This window comes from Petaurus breviceps, unplaced genomic scaffold, assembly GCF_028583685.1.
Source record: "Petaurus breviceps papuanus isolate PSGF00001 unplaced genomic scaffold, PetGlider_PUasm1.0 79, whole genome shotgun sequence".
Taxonomy (NCBI): Eukaryota; Metazoa; Chordata; class Mammalia; order Diprotodontia; family Petauridae; genus Petaurus; species Petaurus breviceps.
In genome coordinates this window covers 22,542,945-22,563,714 of record NW_027186523.1, presented here as the reverse complement: position 1 = coordinate 22,563,714, position 20,770 = coordinate 22,542,945, and the positions used below count along the sequence as shown (strand labels likewise).

The 20,770-nt window shown below is 35.9% G+C and overlaps 1 protein-coding gene across 16 annotated transcripts in view; it reads right to left on the bottom strand.

Annotated features, from left to right (window-relative positions):
- The window catches only part of LOC138175870 (semaphorin-3A), a 666,319-nt gene that overhangs the window by 314,791 nt on the left and 330,758 nt on the right, over window positions 1-20,770 (bottom strand). For 13 of the 16 annotated variants that reach the window (XM_069106486.1, XM_069106490.1, XM_069106487.1 and 10 more), the window contains one exon: window positions 3,157-3,350. In XM_069106486.1, the coding sequence (XP_068962587.1) occupies window positions 3,157-3,268 (112 nt within the window). In that variant the 5' untranslated portion in view covers window positions 3,269-3,350. Of the gene's footprint in view, window positions 1-543; window positions 3,092-3,156; window positions 3,852-3,880; window positions 3,899-20,770 lie in introns of those variants that run through there. The other 3 variants (XM_069106502.1, XM_069106499.1, XM_069106503.1) reach the window with 3 other exon arrangements.

Genomic DNA, 20,770 nt, shown 5'->3' with positions numbered 1-20,770 from the left:
TTCCCTCCCTCCTTCTCTCTCATCTGGAACAGTTCATTAGACAGAATGGTGAAATATTCATCACTTTTAAAAACCTGAAGCTTTGTCCCATTTCCTTATCATTTCTATTAGATTTTTGCTCCTGAAGTATTCACTGTATTGTTTTCCAAAAGAAAGATGATCTTGTAGTATTTCAGAAGAGATGTGTAATTTAAACAATTTTGAAGAAGGCAAAGAACAGTTATAGAATGCTAGCTCTAGAGAGGCATTTCAACATTTAGTCATATTAAAGATGTTTAAGGAAAAGAAGACATAATTTCTGGATGAAATCCTTTGAATCAAAAGTGCCTGTAATTGCTGAGACTTGTAGTCTTTTCATTGTGCCTTCCCCACAAGGAATCCAAATAAGACTGGTTCAGAGGGAAGGGTTACTATAACCCTTTTTTTCTAATCTATCACTTCTCCAAGCATCTGAAAGCATCTCTTCAGTCCCCTCCCCCTCCGCTGGACACTGAAGGAACCCCCTGTTATCAAATATTTACTAAAAATTTCTTCTTTGCCTACCTTACCATCTTCATTTGTCCTGTCAAATACCTTTCATCAGTTGCAAGGCCAGGTGATAAGACAAGTGGAAAGTGAATATTAGAACTGTGTGTAGTTAACTGAAACTTCTTCTTAGCAACCTGAGCAATGACTGAGTTAATAGTGGATCTTTGAAAACAAGTGACCATGGGAAATGAGGGTTGGCAGGGATTTAACCCTTCATGAATCATGCTGGAATATTTTTAGGAGCAAGCATTGACTGCTTTTAACTGTGTTTGACATCTACTTAGCCAGAAAAAGGAAAAGTAGCTAGAAGTCCCAATTATTCTTTGGAAACAAAGTACAGACAAGTGGATATCAGACATTGACTTTGGGGGAAAAAAATGTACATGTAGGAAAAAAAGGTACGGACAGCTCAACAAAATGACAGAAGAAAGATTGCTAGACACATTCCTTTTATTCTCCTTGCTCTTCTTCATTTCACAGTTTGTTTTACTAAATTGCCAAGCACTGGGCATATAAATAGAACTGTCAGGTAACTGAAGGGGGGTTTTTCTAATTGTGGGCAGGATAATACAAATTAGTTCCACTACTGAGAAATGATTTTCATGAAAGAGTAATAGAAACACTATATCAAGATGTGCTTCCTGTTTATTCACAGAGTTTTAAAGCATACACACCAAACTGCTATTCTCATTTAATGATGGCCTTTTATTACCGAGGGAATTGGTTCCCTGTAAAATGGAGGATAATCTATCACCATGGAAATGTGTTATCTTTCTCTTTCTTGAAAGAATTTAGAGGAGGGGGGAGAAGGTTAATAACTTATTATGCTTTTTTCTAATTTGTATGAGAAATATATATTTGTGAAGCCAGAAGCACCAACTTAATAAAAATTATACAATCATAGAATCTATTCATGACTTTGAATTTCATGACCTCAAAATTCTAGAATGGGACATCTCTGAGTCAAAATCTCCAACAGCACTCATTTGTGAGAAGTAACAACTTAAATAAAGTAGTTTGCCAATATAAGACATTGAAACTTGTAAGGAGTGAAAAGATAAAGCAAATACTGATATGATATAAAAATGACAAAATGCCATGTAGCTGGGGAAATAACTTGAAATAGTAAATTAATTCATATTTATGAAAAAAGGATGAATGGGTATTATATGGTCAATCCAAAACAATTTATTTAACAGGAAAAATGTCAATATATGTATTACATAACTCTTCCTTTAATTATTTAAAAATTCCCATGAATACATTTAAGCCCATAAAATTCATAGCAAAGGGATTTTCCCTTAAAAGGAGTTGTTCAAAAATGCACAATTTCTTTATAATAATTAAACAAGAACACATATTTAATAGGTGTTTAATTTTCTAATCTAAAGTGTGAAAATGACAACTCTTCTCCCTGTGAGGTGTTTTTTTCCTCACACAAGTGCATTCAGAAAGACAGATTTTTCCCATTATGTGAAAATTAAATAACATATTTCTGCTGGAATTAAAACATCCAGTAGACAGACAAACTGACAGATATCCATGTCCAAAGACACAACCATTCTCTCCTTTACATTATAGGGTGAAATAGGACATGATGGGAGGCTATTGCCCCACCCCCAGCTAAGGAAAGCTGAGAATAAAAAGAAATCAACACCTTAAAGAAGGATAAACTACTTGGGCTAAAGTAATTTCATCTTCTACTCCATCTTGAATAATTCTTGAATTGTGAAAATGTTCTTTTTAAGCTGTATGTGCATGTTCTGAATCTATGCTACTATACTTGGCATATCTGGCTATGAAATTTACTGAGACAGATAGCATGTACTACCTTACAAAATCCCATGTTAAAACTGTCCAAAGGGAAATAAAGGTAATTAGTGAAAAAATTCTGCAATATATTCCTTGTGTGCTATTTACATTGCCTATAAATCAAAACTTGCTCTTCTAGCGATGTAACTAGCTGGTGATGTATCTTTAATTACTACTGAAACACACATAAAATGAAAATAGCATTTTCTTTCAAAGCCTTTAGCAGTACATCAATTAGGCAAATACACAATCTTTTGTATAATCATAACACCCTTTACAGAAGCTAGTCTGTTCCCTCCAGTTTATATTCTCTTGGCAAAACCACCATCTACTGCTTATGTTAAGCATCTGATTGTCAGATTTGTACGAACTGAATATTCATGACAGAGAATTAACCACTTAATGCCTAAAAAGTAAGAAAATGCAAAACTGCCATGACAGGTATTATAAAGGTACAACCCACACACCTACAGAGAAGAGAAGCCAGCTTTGCGATAAAATTTTACAATATTTTAGGGGAGTAAAGGCAGCAAAAAAGGGAAGGTAAAATATCATTTCCAACATATATTAGCATGTCCTAGGCATACAATTCTTTCCTGAAAATGTGATTAAGTGCTCTTTGTTTGCATTTAAATTGTCAGACTGAGCATGAGGCATGCTTTTAAAAAAGTGTTTCAATCATTTCCTTTATCTCCCCCTCTCTCGAAATCCATATATTAACACAAGCTCTCATATGTCAACAAACTAAAGGTTTTGAAGAAAGGAAATAAAGAATCTGAACGAACCAAATAAGGAGAAGAAAAGAAAATGATTTACCTTTATAGGATAATTTCAGTCTTGGCACATTATTCTTCACATTCTGATAGTTTGCTCTTGCAGCTAGTAATACTCCCCAGAAAAGATAGGCAATCCTCTGGAGCCAACCCATGCTGAAGACAGTGTAGGTCCTTCCGCGGCTTCAGTGTTCTATCCTGTAGAGTGCAGCCACAGAAGTTCAAACAATCTGGAAACTGGAGGTAACAGGTGATTTGGGTCAGTTTCATTCATAAATGCAATCAAGACCTCATGGCAATTCTAACATCTCTTCTTCTGTAACAGTCAGTGGAGCAGAGAAACTTCAAACCCTCCAAAAAAAAAAAAAAAAACGAGGCAGGCACTGGATAATGAGGCACAACTGTTGTGTGGAAAGGAAAAAAAAATTAACAAGGGCTGCTGCAGTGGTGCTTAAGGAGCAGTCCCTTTTATCTACGCTACTCTGATAGCCGGTGGCAGAAGCTAATCCTGCACTCTGCTTCATTCGGCTCTGTGGCAACGGAATGAAAGGAAAACAGAGACTGAGATGAGATGAGAGAGAGAGAGAGAGAGAGAGAGAGAGAGAGAGAGAGAGAGAGAGAGAGAGAGAGAGAGAGAGAGAGAGAGAGAGAGAGAGAGAGAGAGAGAGAGAGAGAGAGAAACTGAACAGCAGCACACCGACTTTTCCTGTACACATGCAGGAGAGAGATGACACAAGATCCCACAGACAGGTTTTCCCAACACTCACTAGACTAGCTGACAATGGGAGAACAGGCAAGCTCAACCCACTCCCCTTCCCTGCTGTCACACAACACATGCAAAAAACATCTACCAGAGATTAGAGGAGGGAACATAAACCTCCAGCGTGCTTGTGAAAGGCATGTAGCTATAAATTTACTTCCCAAGGCATAGGCTATTTAATAGCCATTTTGGGGTGCAATTTTGATTAAAAAAATATGAATTCTGCTACCTACATAAATAATAGCCCATGCACACTGTATAATCCTTCAAGGATGTATGAGCAGGAAAAACAGAAGGAAAGGAAAACAACAACAACAGCAACAACAACCCGGGTCCTTTCCACCAATGTAAGTTTGCTATTGGAGGTTTTAAGATCTTAGAGAATATCCCACCACCCCCTCCCACTCACAGTTCCCCCACCTCCCCAATTTCAGTGAAGAAATTCCAAGAAAAGGCTATTTCAACAATCAGTTCAAGACAAGTATAGGTCCACTGGGAATTATAAATTACTACAGGGGATTCTCAAAAAGATTCTCTGAATTTAAAAATGTCTACAGTTTTCCAGCTTCTGGAATGCTCTGGATAATACTTTTAAATACTATGCATCTCATTAATTAAAAGCATTTTCTTTTGTCTTATCTCAAAGAGCAAAGGAAGACCACAAAGTTCAGTAATTCCCTGCTGAGTGTCAAGGACCAATAAAAAGAATTTCCTCTCCCCTTTTCTTTCTAACCCCAACTCCATTTGTTGACCTGAGGAAGGGTTACTAAACTTTCTGTGGCATGCATATGTATGTATTCAAGCACCAAGTCATCATTTTCTAAACCAGTACATACCACTCCAAATAACCTCAGATTAAATACCTCTCAGGTACTTTGAGATAGTAAATACTTGGATCAAGCAATTTTGCTTTTTCTTCTCTCCAATGTCCTTTTTGAGTATATACAACAGGCAGTTTGCTTTATTTCTGAATTCAAATGCAAGTTCACACTTTACAAAGGGAGGGAAAGGGATTTTGCTGTGTTGTTATTTGTTCCTGAGTTTCAGTTAAAAATGTAAACACAAACAATGAAAGACTTTAATTCTTTTATAATGGAAGACCTAAGTGTTCAGCCATCAACACTTTCTCATTACTCAATAACCTGCAGGATAGTGAAAAAAGGGTAAGAATGTGGAGTATGGTGAGGAGTGGGTTAGACAGGTGGTTAGGAAAGTGTTCTTTCTTCACCAGAAGAATTCATTAAGCTAACCTTATTGCACCTAATAGATATAGTAAGTCTATTGATAAGGCAGTAGTGGTAAAACAATATAATCCCAAAATAACATTGATTTTAGTGATTTACACACTTGCTCTTCTAAACACTTTCATGTTCCAGACAGTGAATTAAAGCAACAAAATGACCAGAGAAGCCTATCAGTTTTCCAAAGATTACTTCCTATAGACTGTTACCCAGTAAAGGAATTCATGTCACCTTGGGATTATTTGGGGAATTGCCCTAATGAATTATCCTATAATAGATCAAAAGTAATTAGTGGTTTTGAAAAATCCCACTAAAAATGCACCCAACTCAATAATATTTTCTTTTAGTAGCATTAGTTTAAATGATGGTAATGATTCTGCACTTATTCTAAATAAGAAAAGTGAAAAAATTCTATTTTTGCCCAAAGTAAAACGAATTAATAGTTCTTTTAAGTTTATTCATTTTTATGCAAAAATCTAAGCCTAAAATATTTTAATGTGCTCCAAGCAAAAAGGAAATTTCTCGAAAACTTTAATATAATAAAAGGTAAAGGGTGACTTAACAGGAGAGGAAGGTCTTCAAACTGAACTTTGAACCAGATAATATGGGCAAAATTATTTTATTTTTAAGCACAAATAATCTAAATCAATGTTTGGGCCTGGAATTTAGTATAACCAATGTATATATTACTTTTGAAAGTTCTTCCTTATGTTTATTTACAGTAAGAATTGTTCTTATGTTCTACATTTTAAAACAACTTGAGGTTTTTTATGGGATGTTTGAAAAAAAAAAGATGAATAACTTTATATTTTCTTTTCCATAGTTTTTCAGCTAACAAAACGAGTTAACTGCGAAAGCGCAGTAAAATTTCTGAAAGAAAATGTTTTCTTCTTTTTTGTATTCCCCCTTGGTGCCTAGTATAGTGCCTGGTAAATAGCAGATGACTCATGAATGAATGGAAACAGTTGAATTTTCAAATTATCAAAGCTGAAACCTGAGGCGAGGTAAGGAGAAAACAACAGGAAAGTATGTTAAAAATGAGCCAGAAAAAAAACATACACTTTGGTATCAGAATTAAATGGGTTAATTATAAAATTTTTTTTTAGGTTGTAAATTATAATTCCCACTGATTTCTAAAATGACTAGATCTCCCATGGAATGATGAAGCCAACAACTGTCTTGTCAACAAAATACACATACGTTATTAAGAATATAAAGAGGGCCTGTAATTTCATTGATAGAGGGAACACCTGAATGAGGGAACCCTCTCTACTAATGCAAGACTGCCCTGTTTCTGCAACTTTTATTTTTAAAGAGCTGCCTAGAACACTGAAAAGTAATTTGCCTTGAAATCATGTGGCCAGTAGGAGCAGAGGTAAGAATAATGTGTGTTATTATTTATTTTTAAAATGTTAGCATTGCCCTACATAGACATGACCTCCTCAGTATTTTTTTCTCCTGAAAGTCATTTTCTGAATTTGTCTCTATTTTCTAACTACCCTCTACCAGTAATCTTTCTAACTGTATTATTGTCTCTTAGTTTTTGTTATCTTTTCCTTTAACCTCAGGTTTTTATATATTTTTTCAAGCTTTCATATATGGATAGTTCATAACAGTATCAAATTCAACTGGGTGTCAAATATTATAAAAATAATGGCTACTTTTCTGCCTTACATATATTAATGTTCAGCTTTTTCTATATAGATTGAAATGGAATAAAATAATTTCCCATATTGGAGAAACTGGTTCTGAAAAAAAGATAGTTTACTGCACAATGTTTTTATTTTCCAGAGAATGAACTTTTTCAATTTTTACTAATGTATAGAAATCTAGAAGATCCTATCAAAATGGAAAGTCCTTGAATATGAGATGTGTGGAAGACTATACATCTGTCCTCCAAGGACCAGTATAGCTAGGTTCAGAGAGGCTTGTCATTAGGTTGGACTCACAGTGATGAATTTTGCAGGCCACAGCAATTCTCCAAGACCATCAACTAAATCATAGAAGAGTCATGATGTGAGTCTGGGAAGGAATTCCTCACATTAATGATGTCCCAGGTTGTTAGAGTAAGAGGTATAATATTCTATACAATACAGAGAAGCTAAAACTGAAGAGTCCTTAAATAGAATTATTCTGGGTTCTAACATATCATTTTGAGGTAAAATCTATGATTTTTCCTCTCTTCTTTTTTGGTGGGGATGGGGAAGGGGCGATCTTATCCTAGGAAACTCCCTCTTCTAATATTCTAATGAAAATCTACAACTTTTCTTCAATCTATGATCTGAGAGAGTTGCCTAGGGGTATTGTCAGTCAAAGTGATGACTATAATAGCTAGTATTTATATAATACTTCAAGGTTTTCAAAGTGCTTTAAATATGTTATCTCATTTGATGCTCACAATAACCTGTGGGTAGTTGCTATTATTACTTTGTGTTATTACAGATGAGGAAAGAGAAGCTGAGAGGTTTAATGGCATGGGAATTGAATTTCAGGCTTCCCAGCATAAAGTGATCACTTGTAATCTCCTCATCATGCTTTTTTAACTCAGTCTTGTTCACTTAACAATTTGCTAGCTCCTTCAACCTCCTCTCCCCTATGATAGGAAGGCTGGAGGGTAGATGTAGCAGCAAGCACCCTAGAATACTCAGGATGGCTGCTAGCACAGGTTCCTAGATCTGCTTTTCTAAAGGAAAGCAACTCAAAAGGGGTTAACAATCTTGCTTTAATCAAACATATGTCATTTACCTAGTTCAGGGGAAAAAGGTCAGCACCCCGAACTTCAGAGACTACAAACAGAGATTACGAGTACACAGAGAGACAGATCAGCAGACAGGCTTCCAACTGTCTGATCATTACATCCATACCTAGTCAGTTACCAGAAAGGGAAGCACCAACATCTGGGTTTTCAAAGCCAGGGAGGCTCAACAGCTGCCCAGAGTCTCGTCTAGTCAAATCACACAACTCTTCTCAAAGTGAGCCCCAAAGCAAAGCCTCATATCAGGGTATATATAGCCTTCTCTTGGCTCAGAGAATGTCACCACCCTCTTGACCCACTGCCCAATCACAAAGTATCAAGGTGTGGGCATTCCTGAAAAACAAGCCTCCTGCTTTAATACACTAAAAACAAGGCTCCATGTGACCATATTCAGCCTATTAGGGGGCAGAGTATATTTTCATATCAAGGAAGGTTCTCAGAATCACTTAAGCCTATCAAAGGGCCTAGGGGCAGGGAAGATCTTCAGATTCCCATTCCCATAACAGTAGAGCACAGAATTTCACCCAAAGCTCTCTGTCAGAGCAGGCAGGATCTGGACTTTCCAACCGATTCTCCATTTTCTGTCTGCAGCTCTGCTTGGTTTGAACTCCACTAAACAAGACTGCCCACCCTGCACTGAGAATCCTATATCTTATTCACCTCCCCTTTGGAGCTTCCTTTTCTATGTGGTTTTCTCTCATTAGACTGTAAGCTCCTTCAGGGCAGGGACTGTCTTTTTATTTGTATCCCCAGCATATAGCATAGCTCCTGGCACCATGACAGGAACTTAATATGTGTTTATGAACTTGCATTCAAAGTCCAGGGTTCTATCCACTATGCCACCTATCAATTCCATTTTATTATTATCCTAACTTTAGAGATGGGGAAAAGGAAGATGGGAGGATAAGTGACCTGTCCAGGATCACAGTACTAGTATGTGTCAAAGGAATGACTGGAACCCATGTATGCCCAATACCAAGGTCAGTTGTCAGCCCCACACTGCTACTCATGAAATGATTTAGATCATTTCCCTGATGTATTGTGCCTACTAATAAAAAACTAATGGAAATGAAAATAAACTTTTCAATTCTTATATTAGCTTCAATGTTTAATTCTGTAATTTTAATACACTAAAGTGAGGAAGGTAAATGGCAAGTTTTAAAGAAATTTTAATAAACCAACTACTGTTTAGTAACCTCTCCTTTCAAAGTTCTATCATTGTCAGTTGAAAATAGTTTTTCTTAAAAAAAAACTGTTGCAAAAAGAACCTAAAAGGTTAGGAAGTATCAGGGTTATTTGAGAGATTTGATTTGCAAAACACTTAAGTCAAGATACTCTTCAAAACATGTGTGCCCCTCCCTTCAGTTATTTGATTGTTGTTTTAGTTAATAGACATAGTCTCTACCTAGAGGGCTTGCCATCCTTAGAAAAGGACTTGATCTTTAAGAGAAACATTGCATGTTAGGAGAATCAAAGTAAGTTGGTTAACAAGTTCTTCCAAGGAACTAGGCTATAAAAAAACACAACCCTAATAACAAACAAACAAAAATTCAGTAATCTTCCCAAGGTGTGTTTCTTTTGAGTCATGTGAAAATCATAGTCACCCTGCAAACATCTGCTATTACCATTTTTGTTTCCTCATATTTTTTCCCCTCAACTCAAATGCTTTATTAGTATAGGAGAGAGGCAGCAGATCAAGAAAATTATAGAAACTGTCACTGTCAAATATCTGCCCCAAATCTGACATAAGGAAGAAAGATTTTTCACTGGGACATTTTTCTGATACAGAGAATTGGAAATATAAGAGTTTTTTTTTAAATTATTGATACATCTTGTTTTCACATTGACTATATTTCCTTCTCTGCCTGACTCTAGTCACACCTTACAACAAAACCTTTTTTAAAAGGAGTTGTAGGGAAAAAAATGTGTGGGTACAAACATCCTTTGGAAAATCTAAAAAGATTAAAGTGGAAAAAATCCCACTAAATTGTTGGTACTTCATTGTTTAAGGCCAAAAATAATAGATATTTGAGAATTAACAAGATACTGGAAGCTGTAGGATAGCAGGTAAATTGCAATAGTTAAGAAAACGGGCTTGAACTTATAATAATTTGACCCCTGTGAATGCTGTTAGTGCCAGCAATATGTGAAAGCGTGTGTGTTGGGAGGAGGAGTTGGCGAGATACAAAGGGAATTCAATCTCTAAGGAAGCATTAACTCTCTCCCCCTCTCTCTGATGAATAGAGATTTCAGTAAAACATGCATGTCCCTCCTTTGGACTGAACTTGTAACAGTTTGAGAAAGGCTCTCCTTATGCTATTTTCCTGTTTTCTCCTGTGACATCATTGTTCAAAATACTTTAAGGTAAACAGGGACTCAGAGGAAGAAAGACCCCTTGTGTTCTCAAGGAAGAGGAGTGAGAAATGTTTAACTCAAGGCAAAGTTAAAGCAGAACTGGGCCAATTAGTCACAAATACTTGGCTGTATAAACTTAAGGATGGGTTAAACAAATAAATGTATCAGCATTTCCAATGGACAAAAAAATTTTTTTGGAGGAAAGTGCTAAAACCCTATGTTAGAGCCTAGTTTTCTCAACCTTGAGTAATTTCTAAAGTTGGAATAGAGTGAGAGAGTGGGGGTCAGGTTGGGGTGGGGAAAGACAGAGAAAGGAGAGATATAAGACAGTAAAAGCGATGGTTGGGTTCCAAATTGCACTGGCTAACATCCAGCTCTAGAAAAAGAAATTATCTTCTGCCACAGTCACCCTCTTGTCTATCGGCTTCCTAATTCCATCACGTTTTTCAACATTTCAAAATGTTTTGCAGATGGACCTTTCCCTTCTCCTTCCCCTTATTTAAAGCCCTTGTCATTATTATAGATACTTTGGGGAACTGAGTGCCAAGAAAATAAAGTCTCTGGAAATTTGGGGTTTTATCATCTAAACAATTAGACTTCAAAATATAACCTAGAAAATACCTGTTACTTTTATGAGATTATCTGCACCTCAAATAAAATGGAACAAGACCTTGTTCAAGCGAGACAAAAATCCCATTGTTAATACTGATCAGTACAGACTAGGCAGTGAGGAGGAAAAAATGAGGCCTCTGTGGAATACAAATGAAGAAAGCAGGTTGGTTGTTGAGTGTTTTAAGTTATTGGTCTGGTGCCGTCAGTAACTGAACATCACCTATTTTCTTATCAGATTAAAAAAAAAAGGAATAAGAGAGAAAAGAAAACAGACAATAGTCCTAAGAATAGTTTCACAGCAGTTCATAAATGTGGTACAAAAAGATTTCCCGTTACCAGTTGAAAGGAATGCTTCATCTCAAATATAAGTTTACCATAATCTCAATATTCTTCCAAGTTCTTTTACTGCTTAAAAAAAAACAAACTTGCAACCGCCTGCATTACATTGCTAATGAGAGGGAAGAGCACAGAATAAACCATCCTAAAAGGGTTTATTATGATGACAAAGCATGCTGTTTAGCAGACCTAAAAGTCTATGATATAGTCTACCTTGTTATGAAGATTTTCTTCTGATAAACTGCTCTAACTGGAAAAGCAGTATCTTATTCCAAAATATTTCTTAAGTTCTAAACAACATGTGATCTAATATACTATATACTCCCCTTCCTCATTTAAAAAAAATTGGAGAGTGGAGCCTTGGGTGTTACATGCAAGGCTGCAATTCACACTAATGGCCCTAAGAGCAGCTGTCACCTTATGGAAACGTTTGAAAAGTTCTCCTCTTAAAAGTTAACAGTATTAAAAGTAAATTAAGAACACACAGAAAAGTTTTGTTTTTTCCCTTCTGTTCACTTAACAAATCCTTACTTTGCTTAGGATTTCTGAGCATTTAAATTTATTCCCCTATGCCTAATTCATAATGACAAAAAACAAAAACAAAACATTATTTTTCCCTTCCCTCTAAATCCTCCTAAATTACAGACCCAATTCCAAAATGAGACTTGCTTAAGTCGTTACTCATCAGTTAACTGTAACATAATTATTACTTAGCCTATTTTTTTTTTAGTATTCATGAATGGATTTGGTGATGGAAAGCAACCTGAAGACAGAACGCATATCTGATATATAGTTTTATAATATTCCCTTTTCTAGTCCAATAATCACATCTACTATATCGTGTTCTCACAAAACAGGTTAGAGTTTCCAATCTGTTATATAAAGTTTTATTCTCCTAATACCTATTACTCATAGGAAAAAAAAAACAATCCAAAATGGCTTACTATTCAGAAACATAAGTGAAATATATACTTTTGAATGCATATACTTGTGTCAACATTTTCGACAATCAGTTTGAATATCTCTCTCCCCCTCCCTGCTTTTTAGTGTCTTCCTCCCTCTTTTCTCTACCTTTCTTTTTCCCTTTCTTCTCTTCGTATATCCATACAAAAGCTTGCTACCACATAAGTAATGAAGCAAAGGAATTTGTTTTGATTTTCCAAGAAATTAAAAGAATCAATGTGCAGAAGTTTAAGCAAAGCAGAAAATAAATCAGAGTAAAGCAAACTGTCCATTCATTTCACTGTCAACAAATATCTGCAAGTGTTTCCACAGGTTGCTACAACATGCCTAACACTGAGTCTAATCCAGATGCAAGAGACATGATATTTTGATGATTTTTTACTGTCCCAGTGACCAAAAAACTTGTATGTGAAATAAAAAAAAAACAACTGAAAATCCAAACAATTCCTGAAGTTTTAATTTTGGTCGTGAGCTAAAGGATGATCTTGATGGCAAATCAGCATATCAAAAGTGATTAGTCTCCTTAGTCATAAAGGCCCACAATAAGGGATAGATAGTATAGACATCTAGTGACTAGGTGATATGGCAAATAGTCAAGAAGACCTGAATTTGAATCCTGCCTCAGACTACTTGTATGACTCTGGGTAGGTCACCTAACCTCTGTTAGCCTGAGTTTCCTCATTTGTAAACTGAGGAAAATAGCAACCACTTCATAGGAATTTTGTGAGGATAAAAATACACACACATATACTATCATTCTATCTATACATACAGCACTTTTTAAACCTTAAAATGATATATAAATGTTAGCTATTATTATAATTATGGTATGAAGGACAATATGCTTCTTGGCTTCAAAATATCATCAAGACACAATTATTACAAACTTAAATCATTTCCTTCCAACATTTACATTTTAAACTCCCTTTTTAATAGCCAGTATTGGAGCTCATCCTTTGTCTTCTTTCCTGAGACTTCAGCTTTTGATGATATCCTTTTTATACACTATCTTCATGCTATCAAGGTAATCTACATCAAAATAATTTTATTTTTCCTTAACTTTAATCATATAACCTCTTATAAAGCCTTGTCTTATACTTATTTTGGCTTTAGTTATCTTTTTTTAAAGTTTATAATGTCTAAATATTTCTTCTTATTATACACCTATTTCTTTTCATTTTAGTCATTTATTGTATATGTTTCTTTAGCTACCTCAAATATAGCTCTTCCCAACTATTAAAGACTGGATTACTAAGTGGATATACCTTAATTGATGACAGTTGTCCATAGCATTATATATATCATTTATTTTAAAAAATGCTATCAGATTAACCTAAAACAAGTCTTTTTATATTACTATTTTTGTGACTTTTCATGCACCTCAATCAGAGATTCAATCAGTGTCATGAAAAGACCATTGGATTTTGAGTTAGAAAATTCTAGTTCCAGAACTACTTTTGATAGTTACTAACTTATTAGCCTTGTGGCCCTGGACAAATAACCTGAGAATCAATTTCCTCATTTGTAAAATGTGACTCAGAATTTTTAGCTAAAAACTTTGTAAGCTTTATAGTGCTACAAAAATGAAAAACTTTATTGTTACCTGGGATGTTTTGCTATTCCAGTAAACTTTCAGTTAAAACTTGTACAATTTTTCAACCACTGTAACTGTAACAAGAGGCATAAAGAAAAGTGATGTGTGGGGTGGGGGAGGAAGAATCTCTAAATGAAATAAAAAACAATAGGGTATTTCAGAGGTTTCAAAACTTTCATAAGCATTTTTTTGGTGGAAAGTATTTCTTTTCAGGTATACTTACTTACATATATGCTACTGATCCAGCTGCTTAAGTATGCACTGAAATGTAGCCCAAAAAGTTAAAAAAAAAAAACTATCGTAAGTTCACTTTAAACTGTCAAATAAATTATATAAACCAGGCCACAAAAGTAAGAAACTTCTGAGGAAGAGGGTGAAATCTTATCAGTTTATTCATCAAAAAAGTAAACTAGAAGTAATATTCTTGCCTCTTGGTCAATGCATGGAAGTTATCACTGTTCTTTGGATTCAAATTAAAGATGATGGGAGTGGTATTTTTGTAAGGATTGAAGGCTTCCTTCTGCCAATTTCCTAGTTTGCTGCCTACATCCTAGAGCATATAAGATAGAGGTTGAAGCTTAATATGAATTGTTAGGGGTGCTGTTGATCAAAAAAAATTCTACATTCATCATAATAACTATTTGAATATCTGACATAAAAAGTAGGTGTGTGTATAGGAGTGAGGGAATAAGGATTTGTGTTTTATGTCCAGATAGTTGTTTTAAAAGAATGCTTTGTTTTATAACTCTCAAAAAAGAGGTCTATTGTAATGCAATATTTGAAGGGAAAGTATTTTAATAATTAAAGTGAAATATTTAAGATGTAATGCCTTTGTTTTAACATACAAATGACAAAAAAAGAATAATAAATCTCATCTAAATTATTATTTAAATGAACTTGAATATGTTTAGTAAAAAAGATATTTAGACTAGGCAAAAGATTGCCTGGCTTAATCAGGTCACAATAAGCAGGCAGCTGCAAATGTAAGGAGACTGGCATTTCACCACTTAGAAAGCTCCTGGTGACTCATTTAGCCAGATGTGAATTTGAGATTCTCTACCTTTCACAGCTCACAGGGTGTGGAAAGATTCAGATCTCTTTTGGCAACAGAACTTTAAATTATTAGGGGACCCATTACTAAGACTACATCCTAGCCATAGGAATAGGTTTTAATAAGCTGACTTCCAAACTGCACTGGTTAGTGAATATTTATGTTTCTGGGCAAATTATTTTCCCAGGGAAGTGTCATGCTTAACTATAGCAGGCATAGGCTTGTAGGTCAGCAGGTGGAACACCTGTACAATTATTGTGGGAATATCTCTTGCTACTATTTATATTTTAAGTCATTACCTCTCACTGGTCAATAGTATGCTGTGGTATTCTTACAATGCAACAAGTTTTGCTTCACGCTGTTTTCAGACCACTAGGGAATCCTGATTGGCTGGTAAAGAAGTTAATTTTCCTCCTGGCAGAATGTTTAACTCTAATGGTTTCACCAGGAGCATTTGCCTTTTTCTTTATTATCATCGTTAAATACCAATGGCAATAAAAATGATAACAAATTATATTCTTCTCCAAACTTTCCCATGGCAAGCTCTCAAAGCTCCCAAAGCAAACTCTCAAAATATTCTTTGGCCATAACATGACGGCCACATGGCACATATTAGTTCATAAAATATGCTCATTTTCCAAATGTTTTGTTCATGTTGCATATTGCACGATAATTATCTGTAGCATTATCACATTACAAAGCTAATTATAAAAATACCATAACCATACTTTGACTAGAGTTACGGATTTCTGTTTTCTACAAAGTGACATACCATAGCCAACCATTCTAGATTTATTGGCTATAAATTATTGTATACATGAAATAAATTGGTTAAGAGAAAGAACTGTGTCTCTGTGTATCTGGGAGTATAGGAGCAGTTTGAAAAACCCAGTCTGTTTTGTTGTTGTATTTATGGAAAATGTCCCAAGAATATTCCCTATGCAACACTTCCAAATGGGAATTTAGTAAAAAGGAGGGAAAATGTGCTTAATTTCTACACTAACTAGAGTCCATATTTCCAAATGTAGAAGTCCAAATCTGTCATTGATTATTGTGTAGAAGTAATAATGTTTTAGCTTTAAACAAACATAAGCTTTAGGTTGCTTAGGACTATAGCATGTAGATGAAAATAGAGATCCTTCTACTGAAATAGAGAAGATTAAGTTACATTTAACAAGATGCAGGATATAGCACTTTAGCTATCTTACAGTGGCTGGACAATTTGCCAACCCAGCAAGTGTATCAAATGTTCTATGCCTAACACACTTTCAGAAACATTTTCATTAAAGTTGTATGATTGGCTACATAGCTTTCTTCACAATGGAGAATCCCTCAGATGTTTATAACATGACAATGAAGTTATATTTTTAAAAATTAGAAAATGGCTTGTTAATGGCTACATTTAAAGGAAAAATAAAATAAACCATTTACTCTGGTGTCATTTTCAAATCTCTAAGTAGTATAGAAACTAAAATGACATTTCTTGCATTTACTCTAATGGTTTCCTACTTTATTTTGCATTTCATTCTCTATGATCTGATTAAATGATTTTGGGTTCTTGAAATGTTACCTGATCATATTCTCCTCTTTCCTTCAACCTACTTGAGTACAATCAGCAGGATAGGATAAAAATAAGTAAGAAATATCTTTCTACTTTTGGCAGGCTTAAAGCCTTTTGCTGATAATTACACTGTATACATACATGTACATATATGCCAAGAATCTCCCACAAGGATATTACTTTAGGTAGGTCATTTGGCTCTGTGGGCTTTAGTTCTGTCATCTGGAAATGAATGGAATACATAAGTCCGGAATATTCCAAGATCCTATGTTTTGTTTCTCAGTGGAGTGTTTTACTTGACATAATGTGCCATGTTCTTTACAATTACTATCTCATTTGATCCTCACAACAACCCTGGGAGATAAATACTATTATTATCCTCATCTTACAAACAAGGAAAATGAAGCAAAATGAGGGTAAGTGACCACGGTCACACAGCCAGTAAATATCTGAGACTATATTTTAACTCAGGTCTTCTTGACTCCAAGCCCAGCCCTCTAACTTCTATACCACCTCAAATCTTGAGGCATACCTTAAGGGCCTGGAAAAAAGATCTCTCCAAGGATACAAAAATGGAATCAAAGTGGAGAATACTGCGTGTTTGGTGCCATGGAAGCTAAGAGAAGAGCAGCTAGTAAGGAGAATTAGACTCTGAAATGAAGTCAGGGCAGAAAATGACACTGAATTTTTCAATAAGGGAGTAACCTGTGAAAGAATGTCATTCACGTAAAGCCATTGTTGTATCACGGAAACACCACTGGAATAGGAGATGAAAGTCTTGGGCTCAAAATAGGATTTTGAGATTTGTTATTGTACCTTCTCAACCTTGGAGAAGCCTCTCAGCCTTGATTTTTTTCATCTGTACTACTGGGGATAATAATAAATATTCTATCTCCCTCATAGAACTATTGTGAGGAAAATGGCTTATAAAATTTTGTGTTTTCTAAACAAGGTATTAGAACACTAAACAGTGGATGGGAGTGAAATGAAGGCCTCAGATGTAAACTAATTTTTCAAGAAGTTTAAAGATTAAATTACAGGACAGCAGCTTAAGGATCCCCTTTAAGTGGCTGTTCCACCCCTTTTATTTCAAAATTTCTGACTGAAATCCTCCAATCCACATAAAAGGTGACTCTGAACAAACTTTAGAGCTACAGAACCCACAAAATAACACAGAGAAGCTAACCTCATGCTGAGGACAGCCCAGCAGGAAACAGCCAGCTCAGCGCACTGGGAGTGACCCCATTCCTTCTAGAGCCAGAGGTTGGGCTGACCAGCCACTGGCTGGAGGGACTCCAGATCATGAGCAGCTGTGGCGGTTTCCAGAATTATCAACCCATAGATGGTAAGGACAAAGTGAGAGGTCAGATCAGTGTGGACTTTGGGATCCAGTAGTTTGGGAGTGCAGTTGGTTGGCCTTTATCCCCTGGAGGGAGAAGCTGCTGAGGTAGCACAGCCATGCAGCTACCACCACATGGCAGCTTCAGCTCCTGGCCTGCAGACTGTAGGGGGACCAAGCAACCAGTTTGAGGGGTAATCACTCTTGCTTTAACCTGCTTGGATCTGGATTGCAGTCTATGGTGGACGTCCTGGGGTGTGTGACCAGCTCACCAGAGCATGTGGAGGCTTCAGAGGGGGCACCCAATTAACACCTTTGGCAGCTGAGAAAACCCCAGTGATTGGAACAAAGCTCTCCTGTCTGGTAGCAGAGTCCTACTGTGGCAAAAAGACCAAAAGTCAAGTAATGGAGTGGCAACATGAGAAAACAAGGGAAGCAAAACAAACAGAGCAACCCAACTTTACGCTCCTATTTTGGGGACAAAAAGGATAAAAGCATGGAACAGGAGGAAGACAGTGAAGTCAGAACTCCTGCACCAAAAGCTTCCAAGAAAAATATAAGCTGGTTACAGGTCACAGAGGACCTTAAGAAGGATTCTGAAAACCAAATAAGAGAAGTGGAGGAAAAATTGGGAATAGAAATGAGAATGATGTTAGAAAATTATGAAATGAGAGTCAACAAACTGACTGAAGAAAATAACACCTTAAAAAATAGACTAACTCAAATGGCAAAAGAGGCTCAAAAAGGCAATGAGGAGAAGCATGCCTTAAAAAGCTGAACTGAGCAGATGGAAAAAGAATCTCAAAAGCTCGCAGAAGAGAATACTTCCTTCAGAATTAGACTGGAGCAAATGGAAGCTAGTGACTTTATGAGAAATCAAGATGCTGTTAAACAGATCTAAACAAATCAAAAAATAGAAGGCAATGTGAAATATCTCATTGGAAAAACCACTGACCTGGAAAATAGATCTAGAAGAGACAATTGAAAAATTACTGAACTACCTGAAAGCCATGATGAAAAAAAAGAACCTAGAAATCATCCTTCAAGAAATTCTCAAGGAAAATTGCCCTGATGTTTTAGAACCAGAGGGCAAAATAGAGGTTGAAAGAATCCATCAATCACCTCCTGAAAAAGATCCCAAAAAGAAAATTCCTAGGAATATTATAGCCAGGTTCTGGAATTCCCAGATCAAGGAGAAAATATTAAAAGCAGCCAGGAAGAAACAATTTCAATACTGTGGAAACACAATCAGGATAACACAGGACCTGGCAGCTTCTACACTGAGGGATCAAAGCATTTGGAATATGATATTCTGGAGGTCAAAGGAGCTGGGATTAAAACCAAGAATCACCTACCCAGCAAAACTGTGTATCATGTTTCAGGAGAAAATACAGTCATTCAGTGGAAGAGGACTTTCAAGCATTCTTGATGAAAAAACCAGAGTTGAACAGAAAATCTGACATTCAGATACAAGAAGCAAGAGAAGCATGAGAAGTTAAACAGGGAATAGAAATCATAAGGAACTTACCAAAGTTGAACTATTTACATCCCTACATGGAAAAATGATAATTGTAACTTATGAAACTTTTCTCAGTATGAAAATAGTTGAAGGGAATAGAAATGTGTGTGTGGGTATATCTATATCTATATATACAGATCCAAACAAATCAAAAAATAGAAGGCAATGTGAAATATCTCATTGGAAAAACCACTGACCTAGAAAATAGATCACACACATATATACGTCTATACAGGAGGATATATGGGCATATGAATACATATGTGAATGTGTGTATATATGTGTACAGGTATACATAGATAGAGGGCACAGGACCAGTTTAATGGGAAGGGATGATACTTAAAAGGTGAAATTAAGAGGTGAGAGAGGAATATAATGAGAGGAGATGGGAACAGACAGAATGAGGCAAACAAGCTCATATAGAAGAGGCAATGGAAAATGGTTACAATGGAGGGGAAGAACAGGAAGGCAAAAGGGGATGGGTCAATCTTATTCTCATTGAATTTGGCTTAGGGAGGAAATGACATACACACTAAATAGGGTATCTCACCCTACAGGAGAGTATGGGGGAAGGGGATGAGAGGGGGGATGATGGTAGGGAGGGCAGGCTGGGGGAGAGGGAAGTGGGAAGCACCTACTTTTGAAAAGGGACAGGAACAAAGTAGAGAATAGAAAAAGTGGGAGGTGGGAAAGAAGGGAGGGAAATATAGTCAGTCTTTTATATTATATCCACTATGGAAATGTTTTGCAAAGCTACACACTTACAACCTATATTGTATTGCTTATCTTCCCAGTAAGGGTGGGTGACAAGGGAGGAAGGGAATGAATCTGGAATTCAAAGTTTTAAAATCAAATGGTTAAAAAATATATATATATATACTATTATTAACATTATTTTATATGTAACTGGGAAATAAGACATACAGTCACTGGGGCATAGAGATCCACCGTGCCCTATTGGAAAGTCGGAGGGGTTATGGGAAAAGATAAGGGAGAGAGCAGATTAGAGGAGGGGATATCCAGTGGGATTGCTATTTTGGGGTGGTGGGTAGGGGGAAAAACAGGGAGAAAATTTGTAACTCAAAGTCTTGCGGAAATGAATAATGTAAACTAGAAGTTAATAAAACATTTGATAAAAATAAATAAATAAACAAAATATCTGCCTGAAGATGTACATTAAGGAGAGAATAATTGATAGAGTAATCCTGGTGAGGATAGGATCAGAGGACCAAGAAAGGGCATTAGAATTTTCAAAGACTAGAGACACTTCTGAGAAAAGGAGGAGGAAAGAATGACTGAGGAGATACAAAAGTTTTGAAGTGTGGTGACAGGAATTGATGATTTTCATATTTTTAGTAAAGGTGAGATTATCTTAGATTCAGTAAAAAAAATGATCAGTAGTCAAATTATCACTATCATTCTTTTACTTTCTCAATTTCCTATTCATTTTACTACCAATATGATGGCATCATCCCCAAATCACCAATGTTGCCTCCTCATAGTAGGGTAATGATCCTGACTTTTGAAGGCAATGCTAGTAGAGCCCTAGGACCAGCCTAATTACTTTCAGA